Source organism: Dermacentor albipictus, chromosome 10 (genome assembly GCF_038994185.2).
Source record: "Dermacentor albipictus isolate Rhodes 1998 colony chromosome 10, USDA_Dalb.pri_finalv2, whole genome shotgun sequence".
NCBI classification, from domain to species: Eukaryota; Metazoa; Arthropoda; class Arachnida; order Ixodida; family Ixodidae; genus Dermacentor; species Dermacentor albipictus.
In genome coordinates this window covers 34,470,970-34,495,002 of record NC_091830.1, presented here as the reverse complement: position 1 = coordinate 34,495,002, position 24,033 = coordinate 34,470,970, and the positions used below count along the sequence as shown (strand labels likewise).

Genomic DNA, 24,033 nt, shown 5'->3' with positions numbered 1-24,033 from the left:
AAAAATAAAATAAGCAGGAGTGGGCAGCCGCTCTTGTGCTTTCCATGTAGCTGCGCTTACATCAGGAACCTATAGGAAAGGCCTGATGCATTTCCTTTCTGCTACCCAATTTCACTTCTTGTTTAGCTCTCTTCGTGTATGTGTGTGTTGTTTGAGCGCTTTTTAAAGGTCTTGATTAGGAAAGCAAACAGCCCCAACAGCAGACCATGGTGTACGATCGACTGTGTGGCTCCAGCAGCTACGGCATCTATGCTCCGCCGTAAAACCACACAGATTCTATTATTTGTATCGTCATTACATTGCCGTCCCTCTAAAATGAAGTGACCAGCTCAAGCATATTTGCTTTCACTGGGAGTGCGCGGAACAGCTATATTTTTCAATAATTCAGCGCTGTTTGCTCTTCCGTATGAGATATATACAGTGTGTTTACCTATTGCTGGCCCGTCCCTTGACTATTGTAACCACAGCATGCACTTTTTTTCTTTTTAATTCCAGGCAAGCGATGCTGCAGCTGCCGCTTCTGGAAACTCCAAAAAGGTAGGGCTACATCACGTTTTATTATGTTTTTGGTGTGCTGCTCTATTGCTATAAGTCAGAGTGGTCTACGAAGCGAACACATGCAAAACACACCTCTTTTCATGCTTTCTAAACACAAACCCTCGGGCGCTGTAGCGTACAGCTATTCCATACTTTTCTATTCTAATTCTGCAATCAGCCCTCTGTGACTGGTTGAAAACTTTTATGGACCCCCCCCCCCTTCGCCTGTCTGTCATGCGGCGTCACGAAAATCGCGACAGCTCCCCATCTGATATCACGTGAACACATTTAATGTGCATGATTTGGCCGAACAATAAAATAGTTATTTCTGATTCGACGCCTTTTCAACATTAGCCCTCGGCTATTGGTCAAGAGTTTTCGGGCTGCACCCACTTCATCTGCCTGTCACGCCATGTCACAAAATCGCGAGAACTCACCAAGTCAAAGTGCAGTGTACGCATTAAAGATGTATTAATACGCCAAACAAAATTGAATATTCTTCTGAATAGCCGCAGTCTGCCACCAATCACTCGGGAAATGGCTACTCGCACCTGCCAGGGAGCATGGGTTTTTTTGCGCATAATAAAGCTTTCTGCGTGGCCGTGTAACGTTTTCAAGCACATTCGGCACGTTTGCGACCTCGTTATACCAACGCTTCTTTGTTGAGGATCCGTTTTAGCGTCATTCTTCACCTGTCATTGCATGCCGCCGCAATTTTCGGCCAGCCACTGCAAACGAACTGAAGGAAAGCGGACCAATTGCAGACTCCGGTACCACACTCTTCATCCGGCTATGGATTTTCAGGGCAGTTGCTCGGGCCCATCGAATCCATCTCCACCTGAGTGCGTCCCTTGCCTCGCGCTAGCCAATCAGATACGACAAGCCGCTCCATGTAGGCAATGTTATTCGTTTTTCAAGCAAACAAAGTGACCTATGATCGAACAGAGCGTTTATTTGGTCTATTCAGACAACCGTGTGAGTCACCGCCTGATGTTTGCGTCAGCGGTTACGCAAATTTGACGTCAGGAGATTGGAATAAAAACATATTGGAATAGTTTTGCATTATAGGGCCCCTGTAGCAAAATTCCACGTGGTAGGTGTTAGCGTGAGAATGAATTAAGGACCACGCTAACAACAATCGAACAAAAAGATATTAGGTGTAATGGTAAAAAACAGGAAGTTAGCGGTATGGATCAGGGAGCAACCGGGTATGACCGGTATTCTAGGGGACGTTCAAAGAAAGAAATGTGATGCGCAAGAGGTTATGTAATGCGGTTATGTAATACGTAAGGTAGATAACCGCTGGACCATTGGAGTTACAGAATAGGTGTCAAAGGAAGGAAAGCGCAGTAGAAGATGGTATAAAATTAGGTGGGTCATGAAATTAAGAAATTTTCAGGTGCAAGCTGGTATTAGCTAGCGCAAGACAAGCATAATTGGAGATCGCTGGGAGAGGCCTTCATACTACAGTGGACATAAAAAAATTTCTCCATAAATAGGAGCAATAATTTAGCTTAGAGAGTGCACTTTCTTATCGGTCAGGTTATCACTCAACAAGTTATTAGCCTTTCCTCAAAGCTACCAGTGATACGTATTCAATTCTTTTTCCTCCAAAACCAGCTTTTCTGCTTAATTAAAATGGTAAACTTCTCTTTGCCAGCATTGCTAAGCTCAAGAGTACTGAGAGCAAGCAAAGAGCCTTTCTGAATTCAAAAGTTCTGTTAATGTCGCTGAAAGACCACAATTTCTTGGAAAACTCAGAGAGCGTTTATTGACCCTTAGTAGCAGACCCACGTGATCACTTTACATAGGATGTTTTCGGCTGGGGTACCAAAAGTCATGGTTAGTTAATGCATCGCCTTAGGGCCAAGTTGAGTCTTGTGACAACGCAGCCAAGCTTCATAGGGGTTTAAGACGGGCAACAAAGTACGTTGTATTATCAATCAATGAAATTTATTTAGTTTTTCAGTATGTATGCAAGAGAGTCATTTTCGAATAAAAGCTGCACAAGTAGATTGATATTTTTGAAATGGTTTTACTAGGCAAAAGCAATGAAATTGGATGTGCACAATTATGACAGCGCAAGGCAATCACTAACAGCATGCGAATGCTGCAATTGCTGGGAATGTGAATGCAATTTTAAAAATGTGAATAAGTTATTTTAGCATTATTCTGCGTCAGAGGAAACGGAACAACATAACAGGAAGGTAATATTATTTATAACACCAAACAAAACGTCGAGTACAAATAGATTCAATTTATCATATAGCTGACAGAGGCTGGAAGGGAAGGAAATTTCCTAGTCATCCTCTATTTATGACGTTATATAACGAACAATTAAATCTCAACTACCGAACGCATTGCCATATTTCTTATTATAGCCGGAAGCGCGCTAAACAAATTCCAATGTCCGTTGTGATTCCCAGTTTAACGGTGCAGCTCGAGTCTTCATGAAAATGCTACGTTATTTCCTACCTCGTTCTCGGTGGATTTGAAGCACTCGTACACTTAAGTAGCAAAGAATCATCGTTAGAGTGACAGCAAATATGCTTTCTCTGTGCTGAAACTACTAGGAGCTTCCTTTGCCTTCTTTTTCTTCAAACTGCCTACGACACATTTACACTGCCAGTGCATCAAGATAAACAATACACTTTAAATATGGTGGAGAGATTACAGGTTTTAATTACTAGATGTCGCCTACCTAAGTGATCCGAATCTAGATTTGGACGTTCTTCTGATAGCACTTCTCTTTGTCATTTCGGCTTTTGTTTTTGGAGGGCCTCAGTTGCACTGCTACTCATGACCACTATGTTTGTGGAAAATTCGAAAGTGAACTTCCGTGGCAGGCCCCAGAAACAGCAGTGCATTAGACGACACTGCAGACAGGGGGTAACAGTAAATAAAATGCTACTTTCAGTTTGCATGCATGACAGAGATGTTCTTAGTGCTCAAAAGTTTTGGCATGGTAACATGCCTAGCATGCTATTCCGGGTGGGTATGATGAAAGCATAAATGACATGTACAATGCGCAACAGACACACAACGTACGCAATAGACTATTCTCAACATATAAAGTACTTCATTGCAACCAGCGTTTCAAGGAAGATTGATTGCCTTGATTGCGCGACCTGCGCAGGTAGCGCTGGTCCATATTCCAAGGACGTCCCTCAGCTCAAGTAATAACAGTCTGTGGTGAATGTTCAGTGAGGAAATTACAGAGCAATTGCGATGATTCTTTAACAATTGTCCAAGAAATTCTCTGGGAACATTTCTTCGCACACTTCAGTCATTTCTTCAGAACAGCAGGCTTGAGATTAGCGCAGATTTTTTTCCAGATGGACTTATAACCCTGCAACCAGCTCCCATATCTCCTCATCAGTTATTGGCCAGACTGTGCTGGGGTGTTATACGCGTAGCATGCTGTGATTTATAGGAAGGCTACAGATACAGCATTGAGGAGTCGACAACTGTGAGTTGAGCGCGAAAAGTCATGTTCCATGTGGATGGCCAAGGAGCAGGTGGCAAGTAGTGCTGCGTAGTAGGCTACACGAACATGAGTCCTTGCAAGCTGCGCACAGTTTGAGCCGATGTCGATCACGTTCCGCCAAGGTTAGGCCTAGCGCCGTCACCGACTTCGCGCATCTGCTACTGGTGGACCTGATCTCAAGGTTCAGGTATTAGGCTGAAGACCACAATTTTTAGTCAACTTTCGAGCTTATTGTTATTAACCATTTTTCTTTTCGCGCAGCGCACACACTAAAAAAAGCCACAAGCGACAACCCGGCGCACTATCAACGTCAGTACTTTTCCGCTCTCTATGAAAGCCAATCGTATTCGCTGGTGCTTCCACAAAAAATTATGCTACGTACATAGGGGTATTTCTGCGTATTATTATGCTGACTCATAATTCAACTTTCGAGATTCACTGTCCGCTTGTTATCTAAAGCATGCATCAAGCGGTGGGCTCCGTTCATAGAGCAGCATAAACAGCCGCCTCGTTCAGCTGCCAATGGTGTAAATACCGGAATCCGCGTTTTTGTGAGAAAAAAATACGCGTTCTCTAAATGAGTTGTCAGGCATGCTAAGTCTGTATTTTGTGTACTTCATGCAAAACGACTAAGTCTCTTTACTTGCCGCTGTAAACAAATACAGCACCAGGTGCTTTGGACAATCACTGGCGCTTATTCGGCAAAATGTGCGCTCTATCAATCCTCGTAGAAGTGAAAAGACAGCGCGCTGGTACCTCTTATAGCGAGTATGCAAAGCGCTTTCTTCCGCAAAGGCAACACACTTAAAATAGCAAACAGCCCGCATGGAGTCAGTGGTTGCCGCTACTCTTGGTCTTGTGTTGCAGCGTGATGTAGTGCACCGGGCGACGAACTTTCTCAAGAAACTACTTCTCCTGGCAGCGGGTAGAATGAGGGAGGCGATTTAATGGCTGTATATTTGGGCCGAAATCACAGCCCTGCCTTTTGGCAGCTCCGATGAGCTGGTGCAGGGTGCAGTTGACACTGCCACAAGAATACATATCGCTAATGGTACGGTGTGGTTACGAATCACCCGACTGCCTGCTCCTCGCCTTTTTCGTATTGCTCGCTGGTGGGACCAGCATGACTTTCACGCCTGGTCCTCTGGGGCGCGACAATTTTTCGCACAAACAGATTCGCTCGAATGCTCGGTCAAGTATGGGATTAGATTAGATTGGTCAAGTATTAGATTAGTATGGATTAGATTAAGAGCGGAGATGCGAAAAATGAAGGAAGAGATCATGGCTGATGTCAAGCACATGCTACAACAGGTCATACAACAAGCCATGACTGACATGAAACAATTGATCAGTACAACTTTTAGCTCAACTTTCAGCCATCAAAACGACACACTTCCACATGACACTAACGCCACTAGAGAACCGCGAAGGTCGCACCCTTATACCCGTCCGGCTCGTACAACAACACCTGCCCTCACCAGCGAGGCGGTATCAACCAATCATGGCCAGCAAACCTACGAGGCGCACTACCACCACCTTCCCGGTGTGGCAATGGAATTGTAGAGTATACCGAAGGAAGAAGGGTTCCCTCACACAGTTCCTAGCCACACGTCCTCACCCACCAGACGTTATAGCACTTCAAGAAGTACATTGCCCTCCCACTCTCACTGGATACAATACATACACCGACAAGCATGACACTACCAAACAACCACTAGCTGCCACCCTTGTGTCCAAACAAATCACAGTGATAGAGAACACGTTCGACAGCTCCCACACTCCGCATGTGCTCTTAGAAATTGTACCTAGGAATCGATATGAAAGCAGCTTGTTTTTACTTAATATCTACAGTGCACCCAAATCGCGACGAGACGACTTCGGACAACTTTTTTCGGCCGCCAGTAAACAAGCCAAAAAATTGATTATTCTGGGAGATTTCCATGCGTCCCACCCAGCCTGGGGGTACCAAACAAACTCCAAAAGGCCGCCGTCTAGCCCACGCTATGAACCTTCATCAATTCACTCTGCTGACAGAACCTGACAAACCAACCAGAACGGGTAACAGTGTAAGCAGGGATACCTGCCCTGACCTAACAATGGTCAAGGGGTTGACTCAATGCTCCTGGAATAACCTAATGGAGAATCTGGGCAGTGACCACAGCATTCTGGCCACAGAAGTCCAACTAGTGGCCATACGCACCCCAGAACGTTGAATTAAAATGACGAACTGCGGCACTTTCCGGCGCAACCGAACCAAATCTGAACAACACGACCCGCCATCTCTACGCGAGTGGACACAACAGCTACAAGCAGATTTTAAAGCAGCCACTAAGCAAATTACTGCAACAATGGAGACACCGGATGTGGACAGACATCTGCTCCATCTCTGGGATGCTCGAAGAGGCCTGACCAAACGATGGAAGAGGCAGAGGCACAACCGTAGGCTGCAACAAAGAATCGCCCGGATCACAGCAGAAGCTGAAGAATATGCCACCAACCTCACTAATAGCAATTAGCACAACCTCTCCGAACACCTTAATGGCACACTAAGTAGTTCCAAAACTTCGTCCCTCCTCAGAGCACTACTTGACCCAACGCACACAAAAACGCACACAACGAACACAGTCCGCACTATAATCCACAAAGAACAAATGAATGATGATGCGCTCCTCCAAACACTGCAACAAAGATACATTGCTACAGGCCACCGACCGGAGTACAAAGACTATCCACACGAGGAAGAAACCCAATTGGACGGCGATATTACAGAGACAGACGTGAGAGCAGCCCTACACGGCATAAGACGAAACACGGCGCCCGGAGCAGAGGGCATTCACTATGCACTGCTACGCAACCTCGACGACTAGGCCATACGGCATCTCAATGCATACTACAACGACAATTGGCAAAACGGAACGCTTCCACAGGAATGGCGACACGCCCATATCACCTTAAGTCCGAAACCCGGGAAACCGCTGTCCCTCCAAAATCTCACACCCATTTCCTTGACTTCGTGTATAGGCAAACTCTTCGAGCACGTAGTTCTAAATCGCCTCCAGCCTCACCTCGAAGCGAACCAATTCTTTCCGAATACCTTCGGCTATCGACCAGGTCTGTCTGCGCAGGACATACTCCTACAACTTAAGGAGGATGTTGCGGATGGTCCAAGTAAAGCTCAAACAAGAGCCATTCTGGCGTTGGACCTCAAAGGAGCCTTCGATAACGTCTCACATGACCTCATTTTAGACAACCTTGCATTCTCCCGATGCGGAAAGCGCATTTATGATTATGTCCGAGCCTTTTTTTATCTGACCGAACAGCCACCATCAGCCTAGGTGATATTCGGTCGGATATCATAAAGCTTTCCGGCAGAGGGACTCCCCAGGGTTCGGTTCTCTCACCCACCCTGTTCAACGTGGCGATGGCGAAGCTACCACCACTCCTCGACAAACTTCCGAATGTGCAGCACGCCCTGTACGCCGATGATATTATAATCTGGGTGACCACAGGGTCAGATGGCGCCATTCAAGACGCACTACAGGAAGCCGTAAATATCGTACAAGAGTATGCGACGGCCGGAGGACTCACATTCGCAGCTGAGAAGTCGGAGCTCCTGCTTGTATTCAAAAAACGGAACAAGGACGATATTCCACCAGCCATCACATTGCATCTCAATGGCAATGTCATTCCAAGGGTAGACAGACAACGTGTACTAGGACTTCACATACGACACAATGGGAAGGCCACACATACCCTACACGTGCTCCGCCAACAAGTTACCCAAATAACGCACAGGATAAAGCGCATTACAAACCGCCGACAAGGACTGAAAGAAAAAGACGTACTCCAAATTGTGCAAGCCCTCATAATTAGCCGATTAACCTACCACCTCCCCTATCATAATCTGACTCAGACTAAAATGCACCAGATGGACACCCTCCTCCGTACGGCACTAAAGGCAGCGCTGGGACTACCCCAACATGCGTCTACGCAGCTCCTACTACAACTCGGGGTGCACAACACCATCCGCGAACTAGTTGAAGGTCATTTGAACAGCCACTTGCAACGTCTGCAACGAACAATGCAAGGGCGCCACATTCTATCCCGGCTAGGATACCAAATACCAAGAAAACCACTAAAGGAAAACCGCAAACTTCTTCCGCTTAGCATTCGCAACAAAATTCATGTGGCCCAGATTCCCCAGAATATGCAGCCTGACCGTTGTAAAGGTCGAGGAAAAGCAAGAGCACAATCCCTGGCTCGCCTATTTGGCGATGACAAATCAAACACTCCAGTCCTATACACCGACGTGGCCCGCTACCCACAAAAACGTGCCCTATGTCTAGTCGTACTAGATAGTGCAGACATTCTGAGAGCTTCTGCCACGCTCAACACCATGGACAGTGGCACGGCGGAAGAGGCTGCTATTGCCCTAGCCATCATACACGCTTCAACCATGCCGGCTCCGGATGGACCTATCACAGTGGTCACTGATCCTCAGACCGCCTGCAGGACTTTGGCACAAGGGAGGGTGACACCCTACACACACCGCATCCTTACATCATTACACCCCTCAGCGTTACACAGTGTGCGTGTCCTCTGGACACCTGGTCACGCCTCTCTCCATGGTAATGAATGCGCTAATGCAGTAGCCCGAGAGCTCGCTAACCGGGCGCCATTGGAAGAGCTGTCCAACCCAGACGACGCACCGACAGAACCACTGAACTACACTAAAACTCTACAATATTACAGAGATACCAGGAGACACTTCCCTCCACCACATAATTCCCTTGATCGAGAAGATGCCGTTGCGTGGCGACAGCTTCGAACTAATTCATTTCACTGCCTCTTTTATCTTCACCTCTTCCACCCCACACAATATCCCTCATACTGTCCCTATTGTGGAGCAAAGCCCACAGTATATCATTGCACCATTGAATAGGGGAATAGCCCACACCCTCCGGGCTATTCCCCTATTCCTTCACCTTCCCCTTCCTCCTGGGAGACTGCGCTGACCAGCTCAGACCCGCAAAAGCAGTGACAGCTGATCCGGCGGGCACGCGGAGTGGCGCGAGCCAATGGGGCCCTGAACTAAGGGCTCTACCCTGCGAGGAAGTCCCCAATCTCATGATAAATAAATGTTTTCTCTCTCTCTCTCTCCGCCCGTTCTTTTCTTTATTTTAAGTTATTTTCAAATTTGCCGAGAGATTGTATCATCAGGTGGCTGACAGGAGGCCTAATAAACGCCAAATTTCCCTTACTCGGACATGGTCGAACAGTTGCCGGGGATACCATCAAAGGCTGTTCTTTAGTGTACGAAATAACCTGGACGCCCAGATAAAGTAATCCATACCTTCCCCTTTGTTTCTCTCAAGGCACAATGCGGGCCATATCTGTCTTATTTTGAATAGAACGTTTGTTTTAGTATTTGCGGCAGTTAGCTGAATGCAGAATCGGGATGGCCAGATCGCACCGGTTAAGACAGCACGGCGTGCGAAACCTGCACGTGGGATCGTAGATCCACATTGGTCCGCACTACCGATCTTAGTCGGCCCTGAAAGCACATTGTGAGTGCTATGAAGAACGAGCCACCAACGCTGATTGATCACTCCTAGAGAGTTGTATTGAGAGTAGCGCTGCAGGGTTCTGCACTGGGCAAGTGATGAAGTCCTTATGTAGGTTGCCTGCTACTCCGCAGTGAGGAGGCAGCCGATGCAGATAAATGCTGTGCTGCACAGCACAGGTTTAGGTATGCAAGCAGTTGATGTAGACAACTTGTTGCTTGGGGTGGAGCGATTCCAGGGATAGCATGGCAGTACGAGTGTCTCCAGAGATGGCCCAGCATCTGACATTTTGCATTAAAATTTAGATGAAAGCTGTCTGGAGTGCAGCTAGCTACGTGCTAATAAGAGGCCCTGTGGCTACGCTTCACAGAAATAACGACGCTTCTTGATAGAACCCACGCTTCTGTGACAGATAACTCTATTGTCACAATTGTCACAGTGCCATCAGTGTAGTTGTGACAACGTTGTTCGGAGCAACACACGATGTGTGGTAGCATTAAATACTTTAATGCTGGCACGGGGGTTCTATGCGTTTTATACCTGGCACACTTGTAGTGACATACAAGGAAGAGATCATCCAATAAGGCAGCAAAGGAACAGACCGATCTCGTAGTCAGATGCGAGCAGGTCGATGACTTGAGAACAATATGTGCGAGCTGGAGGATGTTCGGTTGACGGGCAATATATCGTAAGTGGGCACGATTTATCTGGACCGCTTGCAACATTTGCAGTGGGAGGTGCGGGCTTCCAGTCATAGTGCGACATGTTGACCTTAATTTTCCCTCGTCTATTCCCTCAAATGTATTCCCACTTGTGGGGAAAAGGCGATGCAGAGCAGGAATAAAATATCGAAGGAAACCTTCGCAAAGCACTGCATATAGTTTTACCTATAAAATTCCATTTCGATACATGCAGCATACGTAGCATAGGATGTTTTTTTAAAGAAGGAAAGCCTGCGGACTTCTTTCTTTTAAATTAGATATCATTGTTTTAGCAATGTACGCCACAACTTATCTAGCATTCCTTCACATTCTGCTGACGAAATAAAAGTTTGTACTGAAATATTACATGATTTCCTGATGCGTCAGTTTTATTACCCTAGGAGCATTTATGTTGAACACAATTCAAAGAGGAATAAAAAAGTCGCGAAAAATTTTATCCTGTATGTTAAGGAAAAGAAAAGTAAATTTATTTGCCCAGAATAATTTGTAAGAGAAAGAGATGTCCTCTATCGTGAACTGAAATTTCTGTTTGAATTTCAAAGCATAATTGCGAAGCATTTGGCACAAAATATGTTTTACTCCAGAATTGCGACGAGCAGTTCCTTTTCGAATTTCTAGATATGTATAGGCAAAACATCAACAATGACAAAAATGTTTTGTTCAGCAGGCACAATTGGGGGGGGGGAGGTATTCGGGGATTAGTGTTTTTTGACATTTCGATGGTTCCCACTGTAGTACTTTGCAGCTCAACAGAGACTGCAGAACAACACTGTGGACCAACATGTTTAGTTTCTTGGGGAAAAGTAAACTTCACTGTAAGCACCATCAGCACTGTCGTGGATGTTTGGCTGTATTATCGTCACATAACCTGTAAACATTGAAACCGACGCTGTTTCAGAGTGAAACTTGCCATCAGAAAAAGCAAAACCGAGTGTACCAGCCGATTCTGCAACGAATCCAAAGCTACGCCGACGCACCAAAAGTAACAGTGCCACCGATTTCAAGAGGTACAAATAATCAACTCATCCCAAGCAGCACTATACGCTTGTGGATAAAGGACGAAGTTGCGTTGGAAATGAGCATACATTCTTCCATTCCAGTTTCTTCATACAGAAGCGCCCCGTCACCAGATCGCCAGGACAGGAAAACATTTACCCTTCAGCAAAAAGAAGACAAATATGCTGGAATCCCACAGGCCTGGAAGATAAGTGGAAGCAAGCAAACCGGCACAAAGTCATCCTTCTGTGAACCGACGAGAATAGCCCCGTCTCAGGATTGTACCAACTCCAGTGGAGGAACCCTGGTTTCACCAGAGCCCCGACATGAACAACATCTCCGCTATATGACGCGCAGTCGGACAAAGAAGCTAAGAGATGAAGAGAAAGCACCCACTCGTTGACCAAAATAAGCGCTGAAAACGTAACAGTCTCGTGAACAGCACTTTCATCTGGAAAAATAAAAATACATGAATGTCCAGAATTCTGATGTCGCGACAAAAACGTTGATGTCCAACAAGTTAACCCCTCGGCTCTGCACTTTTCTTTCTTAAAAATTATGAATTTTACATGCCAAAACCACTTTCTCATTTTGAGGCACGCCGTAGTAAAGGATTTCGGAAATTTTGAGCACCTGGGGTTCTTCGTCGTGCACCTAAATCTAAGCACACAGGTGTTTTTGCATTTTGCCCCAATCGAAGTGCGGTCGCCGTAGCCGGGATTCCAACCCATGACCCCGTGCTCAGCAGCCGAACACCATAGCCACTGAGCAACCACGGTGGGTCAAAATAATGTTCCGTATTTGAATGTAATTAAAAGCACAAAACGCTGCTAATTGCGTTATCATGTGCAAGTTTCACATCTATGTATTTCAAGTTGTTTCACTATAAACAGGTTATGAAACAATGACCAAATCAGCAGTTGCAGAACAAGAGAATGCCCATCCTGCAGAATTTTGACAAGGACGAAAGGCTCCGCCTGCCTCACAAAGACAACTCGTTTTGTGTGAACTTTTGGCTACACGCTGATAACCTTTTGGTTGATCTACTGTCGATCAGTAATGTCTTACGTTTGTACCAATGTAGTGGCCAAACTGGCTGCAAAAAGAAATATTTACTCGAAGCCAATAGTGAGATCATGTGAGTTTTCTTCCTCAGGTTGGCGAAAACAAGGTTGCTCGTTGGAATAGCCGATCCTGACTGGGATTCCTTTGTTCGGCCACAATTGATAAGTAGCATGACCTGCCATGGTTTCTGAGTGGTTATGGTGTTGGGCTGCTAAGCACGAGGTCACGGGATGAGATCCCGGCCATAGCGGTCTCATTTCGACGGAGGTCAAATGCATAAGCACTAGTTTAATTAGATTTAGGTCCACGCTAAAGAACTGCAGATCATCCAAGTTATGCTGGAGCCCCCCATTATGGTGTGCTCCATCATAAGGGGGTGTGGTTGGCATGGAAAACCACATAATTTATTTTTTAGAAGTAATGTGGCTTGTTTTGACTTCCGTGTGAATTCTCGATAGGCTTGAACAAGTTTCTTGCTCTTCTAACCATCGTCTCGTGGCAGGTGTTTTACAAAGGCAACGTCCAAATTGTACCTGTATTTTTTTTTCTATCGCAGAGCAAAAAGACAACAGTGTCACCGCCAGAACCCCACGAGAACCCACCGCATCTAAGAAATAACTCCAATGCTAAAAAGAAGGTAATCATACTCTGGCTTGCCCTTTTTTCTAATTACAGATACCACTCAGTTGTCACTCAGATGTATCTTTCGAAGGACTCATCGGCACCTAACATTCAATAAGCTAATTTTATTAGGTTTAAAGCATAGCTTCTATATTGCCAACTTTCCTGCCTGTGGCTGTGTGCTGTGTGTAAGGAGAACTCATGCAATTTTTTTTATGCGAAGCATATTATTAGAGCTCGACCCAGCTCCTCAGGCACGGCGGTGTCGCCTTCACTGACCCTTCATCCCATGCCATACCACGTGACACCGTGACGTCATGACAGAGGAGAAACGGGGCTCCAACTCTCGCCGTCGCTCGCGGCGTCGCGGCGGTATATAAGCAGCCGCGCTTGTTTCTAGGTGGCTTTGGCTCAACTCTTGCAAGATGGGCTGGGTGGGAATCGAAGCAGGGTCTCCGGAGTGTGAGACGGAGACGCTACCACTGAGCCACGAGTACGATGCTTCAAAGTGGTACAAAAGCGCTTCTAGTGAATGCGGTGTTGCCTTAGAAACGAGCTGTTTCTAAGGCTCAGGCGTGCGTCGCTTGCTCAGGCGCACATTTCGTTGCCGCGCCGAACGCTGCGTTGCTCGACGCTCACCGCGTCCAATGCGGGGCGCGTAGTCGCTGCGCCGTAGCCCATTGTCTTACACCCCTTGGCGGGTCGACGGGAACGCTGTCGCGTTCCACTCTTGAAGGCGAAGCAGAGTAACGCATGAATTGTTTCTTCGTCTAGCCGAACCAAATATAGCCAAGCAACAGCAGTTCACCAGGCTAACCAGTGGTTCAACAACTAAAATAAAGGCTAGTATGCTTCGCATACTGGGCTTAACCTTAGCTAAGCCACAGCCATTTTTTTCATTATGGGTTTAATGGTGGAATCGAATCCCAGTCCCACGGCACAGCAGACCGATGTTCTAGCGATTAGGGAAATGTCGTAATTTTTTCTTTCATATTTACTGCTACGCCTTGCAGGTATACTCACGCTTGGCACGATAGAAGCATCCTTGCGATAGAAGTGTACGGGCGCAATGAGATGTTTGCTACTATCGTGCCAACGCGAACTTCCTCTTTGAGATTACGGCCTCGTATAAAAGCTGCAAAAGTAGCTTGACATCTAAAGATATTACTAGGCAAAATCAATGAATTTGCATGTGCAAAATAACGACAGTGCCAGGCAATAACTAACAGCATGCAAATGTTGTAGTTATTGGGAATGTGAATGCGGTTTAAAAAAAAGATTAATAATATATTTAAGCATTGCTCTGCGTAAGAGGAAGCAAAACATAACAGGAAGTTAATACTTAGAACACCGAACGAAACGTCGAGTACAGTTAGCTTCAATCTATTATATAGCTTGAAAAAGACTACAAGGAAAGGGAATTGCCTACTCATCCGGCATTTAAGCTTTTATACAATAAACAGTTAAATCTTAAGTACTGAGTGCGTTTCCATATTTCTCACAACAGCCGGAAGCGTGTGCTAAACAAGCTCCTGTGATTCCCAGTTTAACGGTGCAGCTCGAGTCTTCGTGAAAATACTACGTTATTTCCTATCTCGTTCTCAGCGCATTTGAATCACTGATACAGTTAAGTAGCAAATAATCAGCCTTCGAATGGCAGCAAGTATGCTTTCTTTTTGCTCAAACGTCTAGGAGCTTGTACTTTCCTGTCTTTTTCTTCAAACTGCCAATGCCACATTTAAGCTGCCAGGGCATCAAGGTAAACAATACAATTTGAGCGCATTTAAATCACTGACACAGTAAAGTACCAAATAATCAGCCTTCGAATGATAGCAAGTATGCTTTCTTTTTGCTCAAACGTCTAGGTGCTTTTCCTTTCCTTTCTTTTTCTTCAAACTGCCAATGCCACATTTAAGCTGCCAGTGCATCAAGGTAAACAATACAATCTAATTGTGGTGGGAACTATACAGGTTTAGTTTACTAGAAATCACCTAATTAGGTCATCCGAACCTAGAGCTGGACGTTCTTCTGGTAGCACTTCTTTGTCATTGCCGCTTCTGTTTTTGGGGAGCCTCTGTTGCACTGCTCTGCGTCACCACTAGCTTTATGGGAAATTCGCAAGTGAACGTCAGTGGCTGGCCTCACAAACAGCAGCAGAGCGGGGGTAACTGCAAAAAAATGCTAATTTCCTTTGCATACCAACTGCGGAGGGCGGAGATACAACTACGTCCGGGACTTCTACGTCCGGTAGAACGGCGACCATAGAACTTGGGAACCTCAGGACCGAGAAGTTATACCGCAGAAAGGAACCCCCCAGGGGTCGGTGATCTCCCCGTTGCTGTTCAATATGGCGATGAGGGGATTGCCGAACCTCTTGGAGAACATCAGGGTATCCCTCACCCAATGTTTGCAGGCGACCTGACCATGTGGACGTGCACGGGATTGGTGGGCGAACAGCAAGATGTCCTGCAGGAAGCCATCGACAGGACCGAGCATTATCTACACCGCTGCGGTCTTTCATGCGCGCCGGAAACATCAGTGCTCCTGATCCTCAAAAGGAGGAAAAGAACGTTGACACTACATGCAGTCAACATACCCAAGGTGGACACACTGTATTGTGGGCCTCACTTTCCAGAAGGGCGGTGCCGGTCGCGTGGCCATTAAAAAACTGCAAGCGACAGTTACCCAAGTCGCGCACTTGGTGCGAAGAGGGACAAACAAAAAGCACGACCTGAAAGAGCAGGACATAATCAGATTAATACAAGCCCTGATAAATAGCAGAGTCACTCACGGCACCCCGTACCTGGGTCTCAAGAACAGCGAGACAGACAAATTAAACACCCTAATACGAAAGCCCTACAAGCTGGCACTGGGGCTTCCACCGATGACGTCGACGGAGAAGTTACTCAGCCTGGGCATCCACAATACTTGGGAGGAACTAGTTGAGGCCCACAAGACGAGCCAGATAGAGCGACTCAAGCTCACCAGCACGGGTAGCGACACGCTCGGCTACCCAGTCGAATATGAGTCCACAAAACAGCGGGTTCCTCTACCCCTGAGGGAGAAGATCACGGTGGCCAACATCCCGAGAAACATGCACCCCGAATACCACAGAGAAAGGAGGCCAGTGAGAGTAAGAGCTCTACGTAAGGCCTACGAAGGACCAAAACAAGAACTCCGATACGCCGACGCGGCAAAGTACAAGAGCAGAGCGGCGCACGCTATCAGCGTGATCAACGGCCAAGGACAAGAGGTAGCAGCGGCCTTGGTAAGCACTCCAGACATCGACTGCGCCGAAGAAACGGCAGTAACCCTGGCGGCCACTACGGGCCAGCGAGAGGAAGATCAAATCACAATCATTGCCGACTCACAAACAGCATGTAGACATTACTAAAAGGGCCGCATTTCAAACAAGCCCTGAGCATCCTCGAAAAACGAGAGAATGTTTCAGAACTGGACATTGTCTGGGCCCCGGGACACGAGTAGCTGGCGGGTAATGTAGCGGCTAATGCCGCTGCCCTAGATCAAATTCTCCAGGCTATCCCACCGGGTTCACGAGCGCCGGTACACCAACAAAATAGCGTCCCGAAAAGATACGCCGGTATCCTGACCCACTACAGAATGGGTAGGAGGATCTATCCACCCCCGCATCCCATGTTAACAAGAGAAGAGGCGGCGATCTTCCGAAAACTACAGACCGGCCCATTCCCGCATGGCACCCTGCTACACGCCATGTATTCTACGAGCTATACTCACAAATGCACCTTCTGCTCTACGCCCAATACTCTGTACCACATGGTATGGGAATGTCAACAAAACCCATCGACACCGCCCATCACCGGGCCAGCCGTCGATCAGTGGGAGGCCCAGCTGACAAGCTCGAGCCCTGAAGACCAGCATCGCCTGATGAGCATGGCCAAGCTATCTGCTCAGGCCCACGGCATCCTGGACTAGGGACGCCGCCCCCCTCGGACGATTTTACCGTCGGCTCATTTCTACTAATAAAGTTTATTCCTCCTCCTCCATTCAAGAGAGATTGTTTCCGAGTCAGTGGTCAAAACGTTTGGCATGGTAACACGCCTAGCATGCTATTCGAGGTGGGTATCATATAAAATCAAATTATATGCACAGTGCGCAACATACACACAACGTACGAAAAAAACAATAACAACAAATAAAGTACCTCATTGAGACCAGTGTTTCACAGGATGCTTAATATTGCCTTCAGCGCGCGAGATGCACAGGCAGCATTGGTCCATTGCCAAAGGACGTGTGTCGGCTTAAGTCATGGCACTCTGTGGTTAATTTTCAATGTGGAAATTACGGGGCGATAGGAGCGATTTTTCGACAAATGTCCATTAAATTCTCTGAAAAAATTCCTTCGCACTCTTCCGTGATTTCTGCAAGAGCAGTCTTGAGAGTTGCACAGATTCTTCCCCAAATTGATTGATAACCCTGGAACGAGCTATCATTTCTCCCCATCAGCTATTGGCCAGACTGTGTTGGGTGCTATATGTGGCGCGTGCTGGGAATTAATGGCACAGTACTGTGTCAGCATCGAGGAGTCATCGATTGTGGGTTGGGCGCGAAAAGTCATGTTCTATGTGGATGGCCAAGGAGCAGGTGGCAAGTGGCGCTGCGTAGTTGTCTGCACGAACTTCAGCCCTGGCAAGCTGAGCGCAGTTTGCGCCAATGTCGATCACGTTGAGCCAAGATTAGGCCTAGCACAGTCGCCGAGTTCGTGCATCTGCTACCGGTGGACCTTATCTGAAGATTCAGGCATGTGGCTGAAGACTACTCTTTAGTTCACTTTCAAGCTCATGGTTAATAACCACTTCTCATTTCGTTCAGAGCACACACAAAATGCCAGAAGCGTCGACACAGTGTACTATCAACATCGGTACTTCGCCGTTCTCTAAGAAAGGTAATTGTATTAGCCGGTCCGTACACAAAAAAAAAAGATTCTACGTACATGGGTACATTGCTACGTATTGTTACGCGGACTCATTATTTAACTTTTGAGATGCGCTGTGCCCCTATGATCCCAAACGTGCATCTAGCGGTGAATCCAATCATGGAGCAGCATAAACAACCTCATCATTTAGCTGTCGTGGTGTCAGTACTGGAATTACCATTTCAGTGCAAAAAAAACACGCTTTCTCTAAATGAGTGATCAGACAGGCTAAGTCTGCAAGTTGTGTATTTTATGGAAAACGCATAAGTTACGCACATAGGAATAGCGCCATAAATAAATAATTGGCAGTGTAACAGTGCTTACAATGTCTATCTCTCGCTGGCTGTTTTCGAAGGTGTCCGGTTGCTAGCACCAGCTTGACTTAGAGCGATGGGATGGTGCATAGATGCGCACAAGCTGCGTTATTTGCAATGTTGTGAAATTATATTACCGCTGTGCGAGTTCCATAATATTTCAAGCGAACGACGAGCGGTCTCTTTACTTGCCGTTGTACACAAATGCAGCACTCGATGCTTTCGACTGTGACTGGCGCTTTTCCAAAAAATTGTGCGCTCTATCAATCCTCGTAGAAGTTAATGTATGATTCATTTCGCCCATTCTGTGCTACAATGAACGTTTACTCTCTTGTAGAAGTTAAAAAGCAATGCTCTATACATCTCATAGCGAGTATGCAAAACACTCTCTTCCGCAAAGTCTAAACACTTAAAATAGCAAGCAGTCCGTATGCAGTCGGTACACTCTAAGAAGAATTCCGGGGAAAACGGGACTAACTGGGCAGTTAGTCCTAAAAAGGGCGCTTTCGTCCCTCAAGGGAGTAACTGCATGGATGTGCGTGGCGAGTGCAAATTTAGGAGAGTAGGTGTTTAGTCCCTGGTCGGAAAGACACCAACGGGAGGACGAACAGCAACAGTTACTCCCCATGCGCTCCGCTGTTTTCGTCCGTGTCGTGCAGTGATGCGGCAAAAACTGTATTGTCTATAAATCGTGAATAGTTCGAAGTTCGTGCACTGTCTATTGAATTACATGCAAAGCAGCAGTTTGCCTCTTCGTGAGAAAATTGCGTGAAATTTAAAGTTGGAATGTGAAGAGCCATGCCCTTCGTGCTCACAACATAAGTGAGCGATACACATTAAACGCGCAAGTCATTGATAGACTGCCAGATACTGCTGGTCAATAATACCTAAGCTCATTCCGTTCCAAGGTGATTACGAACTCAACTGAAGCAATGTGTAGCTCAAACGGAACACACTAAGCGACAGAGCAATTTTCCGTCTCTGTCATCTTAGGGTCCACATTTGAGCTCGCTACACGCGCACATCACGTAGTGCCTCAGCTTAAAGCAGCCTAAGAATACTCGGGCAGATTTCTTTTCGCACTCGCTTATGGTTGCAAGTGCACTCAACGTTACACCCTCCCCGCACAGCATACACAAAATGCCGACTCGCTTTTACATTGCCGCACCTGCGTGCCGATGTTTACCCTGTCTCAATTTCCCAGCCCGTCAACCAATCTTGGTCTATCTTCCGAGAAGAGACTGCCCAAGTCCGTAGTGTGGTGGCTACATATGATCCTGTCCCTGAATTGATTTCGCGTATGGACGCTTGTGTTTGTTTGCCAGAATTTTGAACTGTCAATGGACTGTACACTATCTCTGAATTTGTTGCTCTTGTATGTTCATGTGTTATGTAACTGCATTGGTGTGACAGTACCGATAATTCCATGCAACAAAGAAACAAATATCTGCCCTGGTGCACTGGTTAGAGGGGCTGACTTGTGAGCACGAGGACGTGAGTTCGAATCCTACTTTCGGGCACCTTTTCGTTTTCTTTTTTTCTGCTCATTAATCTTTTTATTAGGGTATGTATGCCTCATTTCATTAATTCCACCGTCGCGGAGCATCGTAAATAATGACCGTTACGCCCTTGAGGAGCATCGGAAAAGAGCAACTGTTAGTCCTCGGAGGAGTAACGGCATGGGGAGTACCAGTTCATCCCCTGGCACTTGCCCCCTAAAAGGAGGAATGGTTGTGGCAGATCAGTTGCTCCCCTAAAGGAGTAACCTCTATGCCCCATTTCCTCCTTTTCTTCTTAGAGTGTATAGTTCCGGCTACTGTTGGTCCTGTGTTGCCGTGCGATGTACGGCGCCGTGTGACGAACGTTCTCAAAAACAAGCAGGTGGCGAATGGAATGAAAGAGGCGACTTAATGGCTATTGCATTGGTCGGAATCATAGCTATCCCATTGGCAGCTCCTAAGAGGTAGTGCAGCGTGGAGCTGACACCACCACATGAATACATTGCGCTAATGGTCGGGTGCGGTCACCAGTCACCCGGCTGTCTGCTCGTCGTCTCGTTAATATTACTCGCTGGCAGGACCACCATACCTTGCACGCATGGTCCCCTCGGATGCGACGAATGTTCGCACTAACAGATTAGCTCGACTGCTTGGTCAAGTATGGGCTTAGTTTTCACCTGTTCTTATTTTTTTATATGCAGTTATTTTCAAATTTGCGGAGAGATTGTACGCCCAAATGCATGACAGGAGGTCTAATAAACGCCAAATTTCCCTTACTCGGACATGGTCGAAAAGTTGCCGGCGTTTCCATCAAAGGTGTTTCTTTTTAGTGTACGAACTAACCTGGACGCGCGGATTAAGTGATCCATATCTTCCCGTTTGTTTCTCTCAGATGACAATGCAAGCCACATCTTTCTTACTTTGAATAGAAAGTATGTTTTAGTATTTGTGGTAGTTAGCTAAATGGCGGTATGGAGATGGCCTGATCGCACCGGTTAAGTTAGCACGGCATGCGAACCTTGCACGTGGGATCGTCGATACAAATTTGCCCGCACCACCGATCTGAGTCGGCCCAGACAGCACACTGTGCGTTCTCCGAAGGACAAGACACGAAAGCTGATTGATCACTCCTGGAGAGCTGCATTGAGAGTAACACAGTAGAGTTGTGCGCTGAGCAAGTGGCGCAGTCTGGATGTAGGTTGCCTGCTACTCTGCAGTGGGAATGCAGCCGATGCCGAGCAATGCTGTGCTACACACCGAGGTTTAGGTACGCAAGCAATTGATGTAGCCAACCTGTAGCTTGGGGTAAAAGGATTTTAAGGTTAGCATGGCAGCGCTAGTGTCTCCCGGCATGCCGCCACATCTCACATTTTGGTTTAAAACTTACGTGAATGCTGGTCCGAATACCACTACCTGCGTGCTAATAAGGAGCCCTGTGGCTATGCTTAGAAGAAATTGCGACGCTTCTTGATAGAATCCACACTTCTGTGCCAGATAAAGCAAATGTCCCAATGCTGCCAGTGTAATTGTGACAACGTTGTTCGCAGCACCATGAGATGTGTGGTAGCGTAAAATACTTTAATGCTGGCTCGGGGCTTCTGTGCATTTTATGCCTCGCACAGTTGCAGTGATAGAAAGGTAGGGACCGCAAAGGAACTGACCGACTCTTGTAGTCAGATGCGAGCAGGTCGATGACTTGAGAACAATATGTGTGAGCTTGAGGATGTTCGACAGACAGGTAATATATCGCAAGTTGGCGCGATTCATTTGGACCACCTGCAGAATTTGCAGTGGGAAGTGCGGGCTTCCGGTCATAGTGCGCATTCTTGATCTTTCCCGGTGGAGGTCAAGGCGTATCCTTAATTTCCCCTTATCTATTCCTCCAAATATATTCCCACTTTGCGGCAAAGGCGATGCAGGGCAGGAATGAAATATCGAAGACGACCTTCGCAAAGCACTGTCTATAATTTTACCTTTACAGGAAATGTAATTACAGGACATGGCAGCAAATTGAATGCAACACTAGCAAAGCCTTCAGGACAGCGCGTTCCACGACGTCATGTCTGTGCTTTTTGCTCAGCATTCTCTGTGGGCGCTTATTCCGGCGCCAACCGCAGACGATGGCAGCTGTTGAAGCGCCAGCTGCCGGCAAAACGACAAACATTGTTGCAGTTCAATGAGCTTGGTGGCACATGGCCAGATGCAAGCTATCTCGAACCAAGCGTTGCCAGTAGACGGCACCAATGCGGCTTAAAGCACGGCGTTTGATCGGTGAAGACAGCTGTGCTGACGAGTGTATGTGGAATTCATTTTCATTTCCCTTTAGACCAGGTATCTGAATTGCAGCTGTACTATATAAAAAAAGAGCGGATTCATTTTTCTTTCGGAAGTCTTCGTCCTGTAGGGATTGATCCTTAAATATTATCGGATGAATACATCAACAATGCTTCTCGACTTAGTGTTCACCGTGACAGTAATCTTGTTTTCGAAGCAGACAAAGGGCTTCCAGCAAAATAAAACTTGAAGTGATGAACAGTTGCAGAACAAGGGACTCTTCATCCTGCATACAGTCCTTCGCTGCCATGACAAAGTCGATTGCCTTTGTCTTAAATTCGGCGTCAGTCTGAGGATACCTTTCTTTGGCCATTGTTAATTAATAATATGGCTTCTGTTCAGAGACTTCAAATGAGACACAGTGACTGAGCTAGAAAATTTTCGGCCAAGAGCCAACGTTTCAACGAAGGGAGTTGTCTTCGCTGCCCTGAAAAATTTGAGCCTCCTTTCGGAAGCTTTAGCTTCAGTCATAACTATATTTGGCAGGGGGGGGGGGGTAGATTTGATAAGTCTCGGGGTGTTCAGATGCCGTAAAATGTAAAGCTATTACATTTTAATTTTAATCCTGTCGCCTGAGATCAAATTTATGGAAATACCAACGCACGCATCGAACGGTGATCCGCTGAGCAGTTCAACTCCTCTCTCCTTGCATCGCACACTTTCACAGGCGTTTGGCCGACAAGAGACGAAGTCTGCGTAGGAGCGGAGATTGTTTCGGTTTGGCCGAGCTAACGCAGTGAATATGGATGACTGGGGCAGTAGAGTGGTGACGCCGGCACCTGCGATTGGTCCACTTTCCCTTGCTTAGATTGCAATGGCTGATCGAATGTCACGGCGGCGTTCAATTGTGAATAAAAAATGTCGATAAAATGGATCCCCAGCAACGAATAGTTGGCAGGATGTTGTGCACCTGTTTAAAGGGCGAGTCAACGTTATACTGTGGTGCTTTCTTTGTAATAGGTGTAAAAAGTCCGTTCACGTGGGCAGCACGAAGTGGCCTTTGCCAGAGTGATCGGCGGGCATCCTCCTTTTATTCCTTTTGGAACGGGGCAGTATCTCGCTATCTCGAAGTAAATTCATTTTGCGCCAGCCACAATTTCTTTTACATATAGTGGAGGCCTACTGGCGGAAAATGCGTAGAATCAATCTTTTTTTTTTCTTTCATGCATAACACGTCATATCAGATTGGCAGCTTTCGCAGTTCCCGTGATGACACGTGACAGGCGAAGTCGGCGGGGCAAAAAAAAAGATTTTTCAATTGTGGAGGGCTAACGGTAGATGCATAATAAGAACAGATCGTAACAGCCTTACGTGATGGCGCCCCAGTAATGTGGCTTGCGTTTCAAGAGTTGAATGTATCAAGAGTAACCGTAGAAAATATTCAGCCAAAACGCCAAGTTTCAACAGAGAAGGTTGTCTTCGCTGCACTGACGATATCAAGTCCCCTTAATAGCAGAATTTGCGGCTTCAGTCTAAAGATTTCTTTGTTTTTCCAATGTTCATCCGCAATGCGGTCAGAGGTTAAATGGAAATTCGGCTTCCGGAAAGGGCGATCAACCAAAAGCGCCCAGCTAACCATTAAAGAAATCATCGTGCAAAATTTTCAAGACAACCTTTTCACTCGCGGCCTGTTTATCGATTTTAGTAAGGCGTTTGACTGCCTCAAACATAATATTTTAATTTACAAGCTTTCACTTAGTGGAATCCGTGGAACACCTCTGGCTCTAATAAAGTCTTACTTAGAAAACAGGAAGCAGGCAGTATATATAGACAATGAACAATCCTTTTTTTTTACCAGTGCAAAATGGTGTACCACAAGGCAGTGTGTTAGGGCCTTTGCTTTTTAATATATATATTAATGATATTGTGAGCATTGATTCCACCGTAAAATTGATCATATATGTGGACGACAGCAGCATATTAATTTCGGGTCCTAATGC

General features: G+C 46.4%; 1 protein-coding gene across 7 annotated transcripts in view; it reads left to right on the top strand.

Annotated features, from left to right (window-relative positions):
- The window catches only part of LOC139051030 (uncharacterized), a 58,856-nt gene that overhangs the window by 26,722 nt on the left and 8,101 nt on the right, over positions 1 to 24,033 (top strand). For 6 of the 7 annotated variants that reach the window (XM_070528042.1, XM_070528044.1, XM_070528046.1 and 3 more), the window contains 2 exons: positions 496 to 537; positions 12,928 to 13,008. In XM_070528042.1, the coding sequence (XP_070384143.1) occupies positions 496 to 537; positions 12,928 to 13,008 (123 nt within the window). The remainder of the gene's footprint in view (positions 1 to 495; positions 538 to 12,927; positions 13,009 to 24,033) is intronic. The other variant, XM_070528045.1, reaches the window with a different exon arrangement.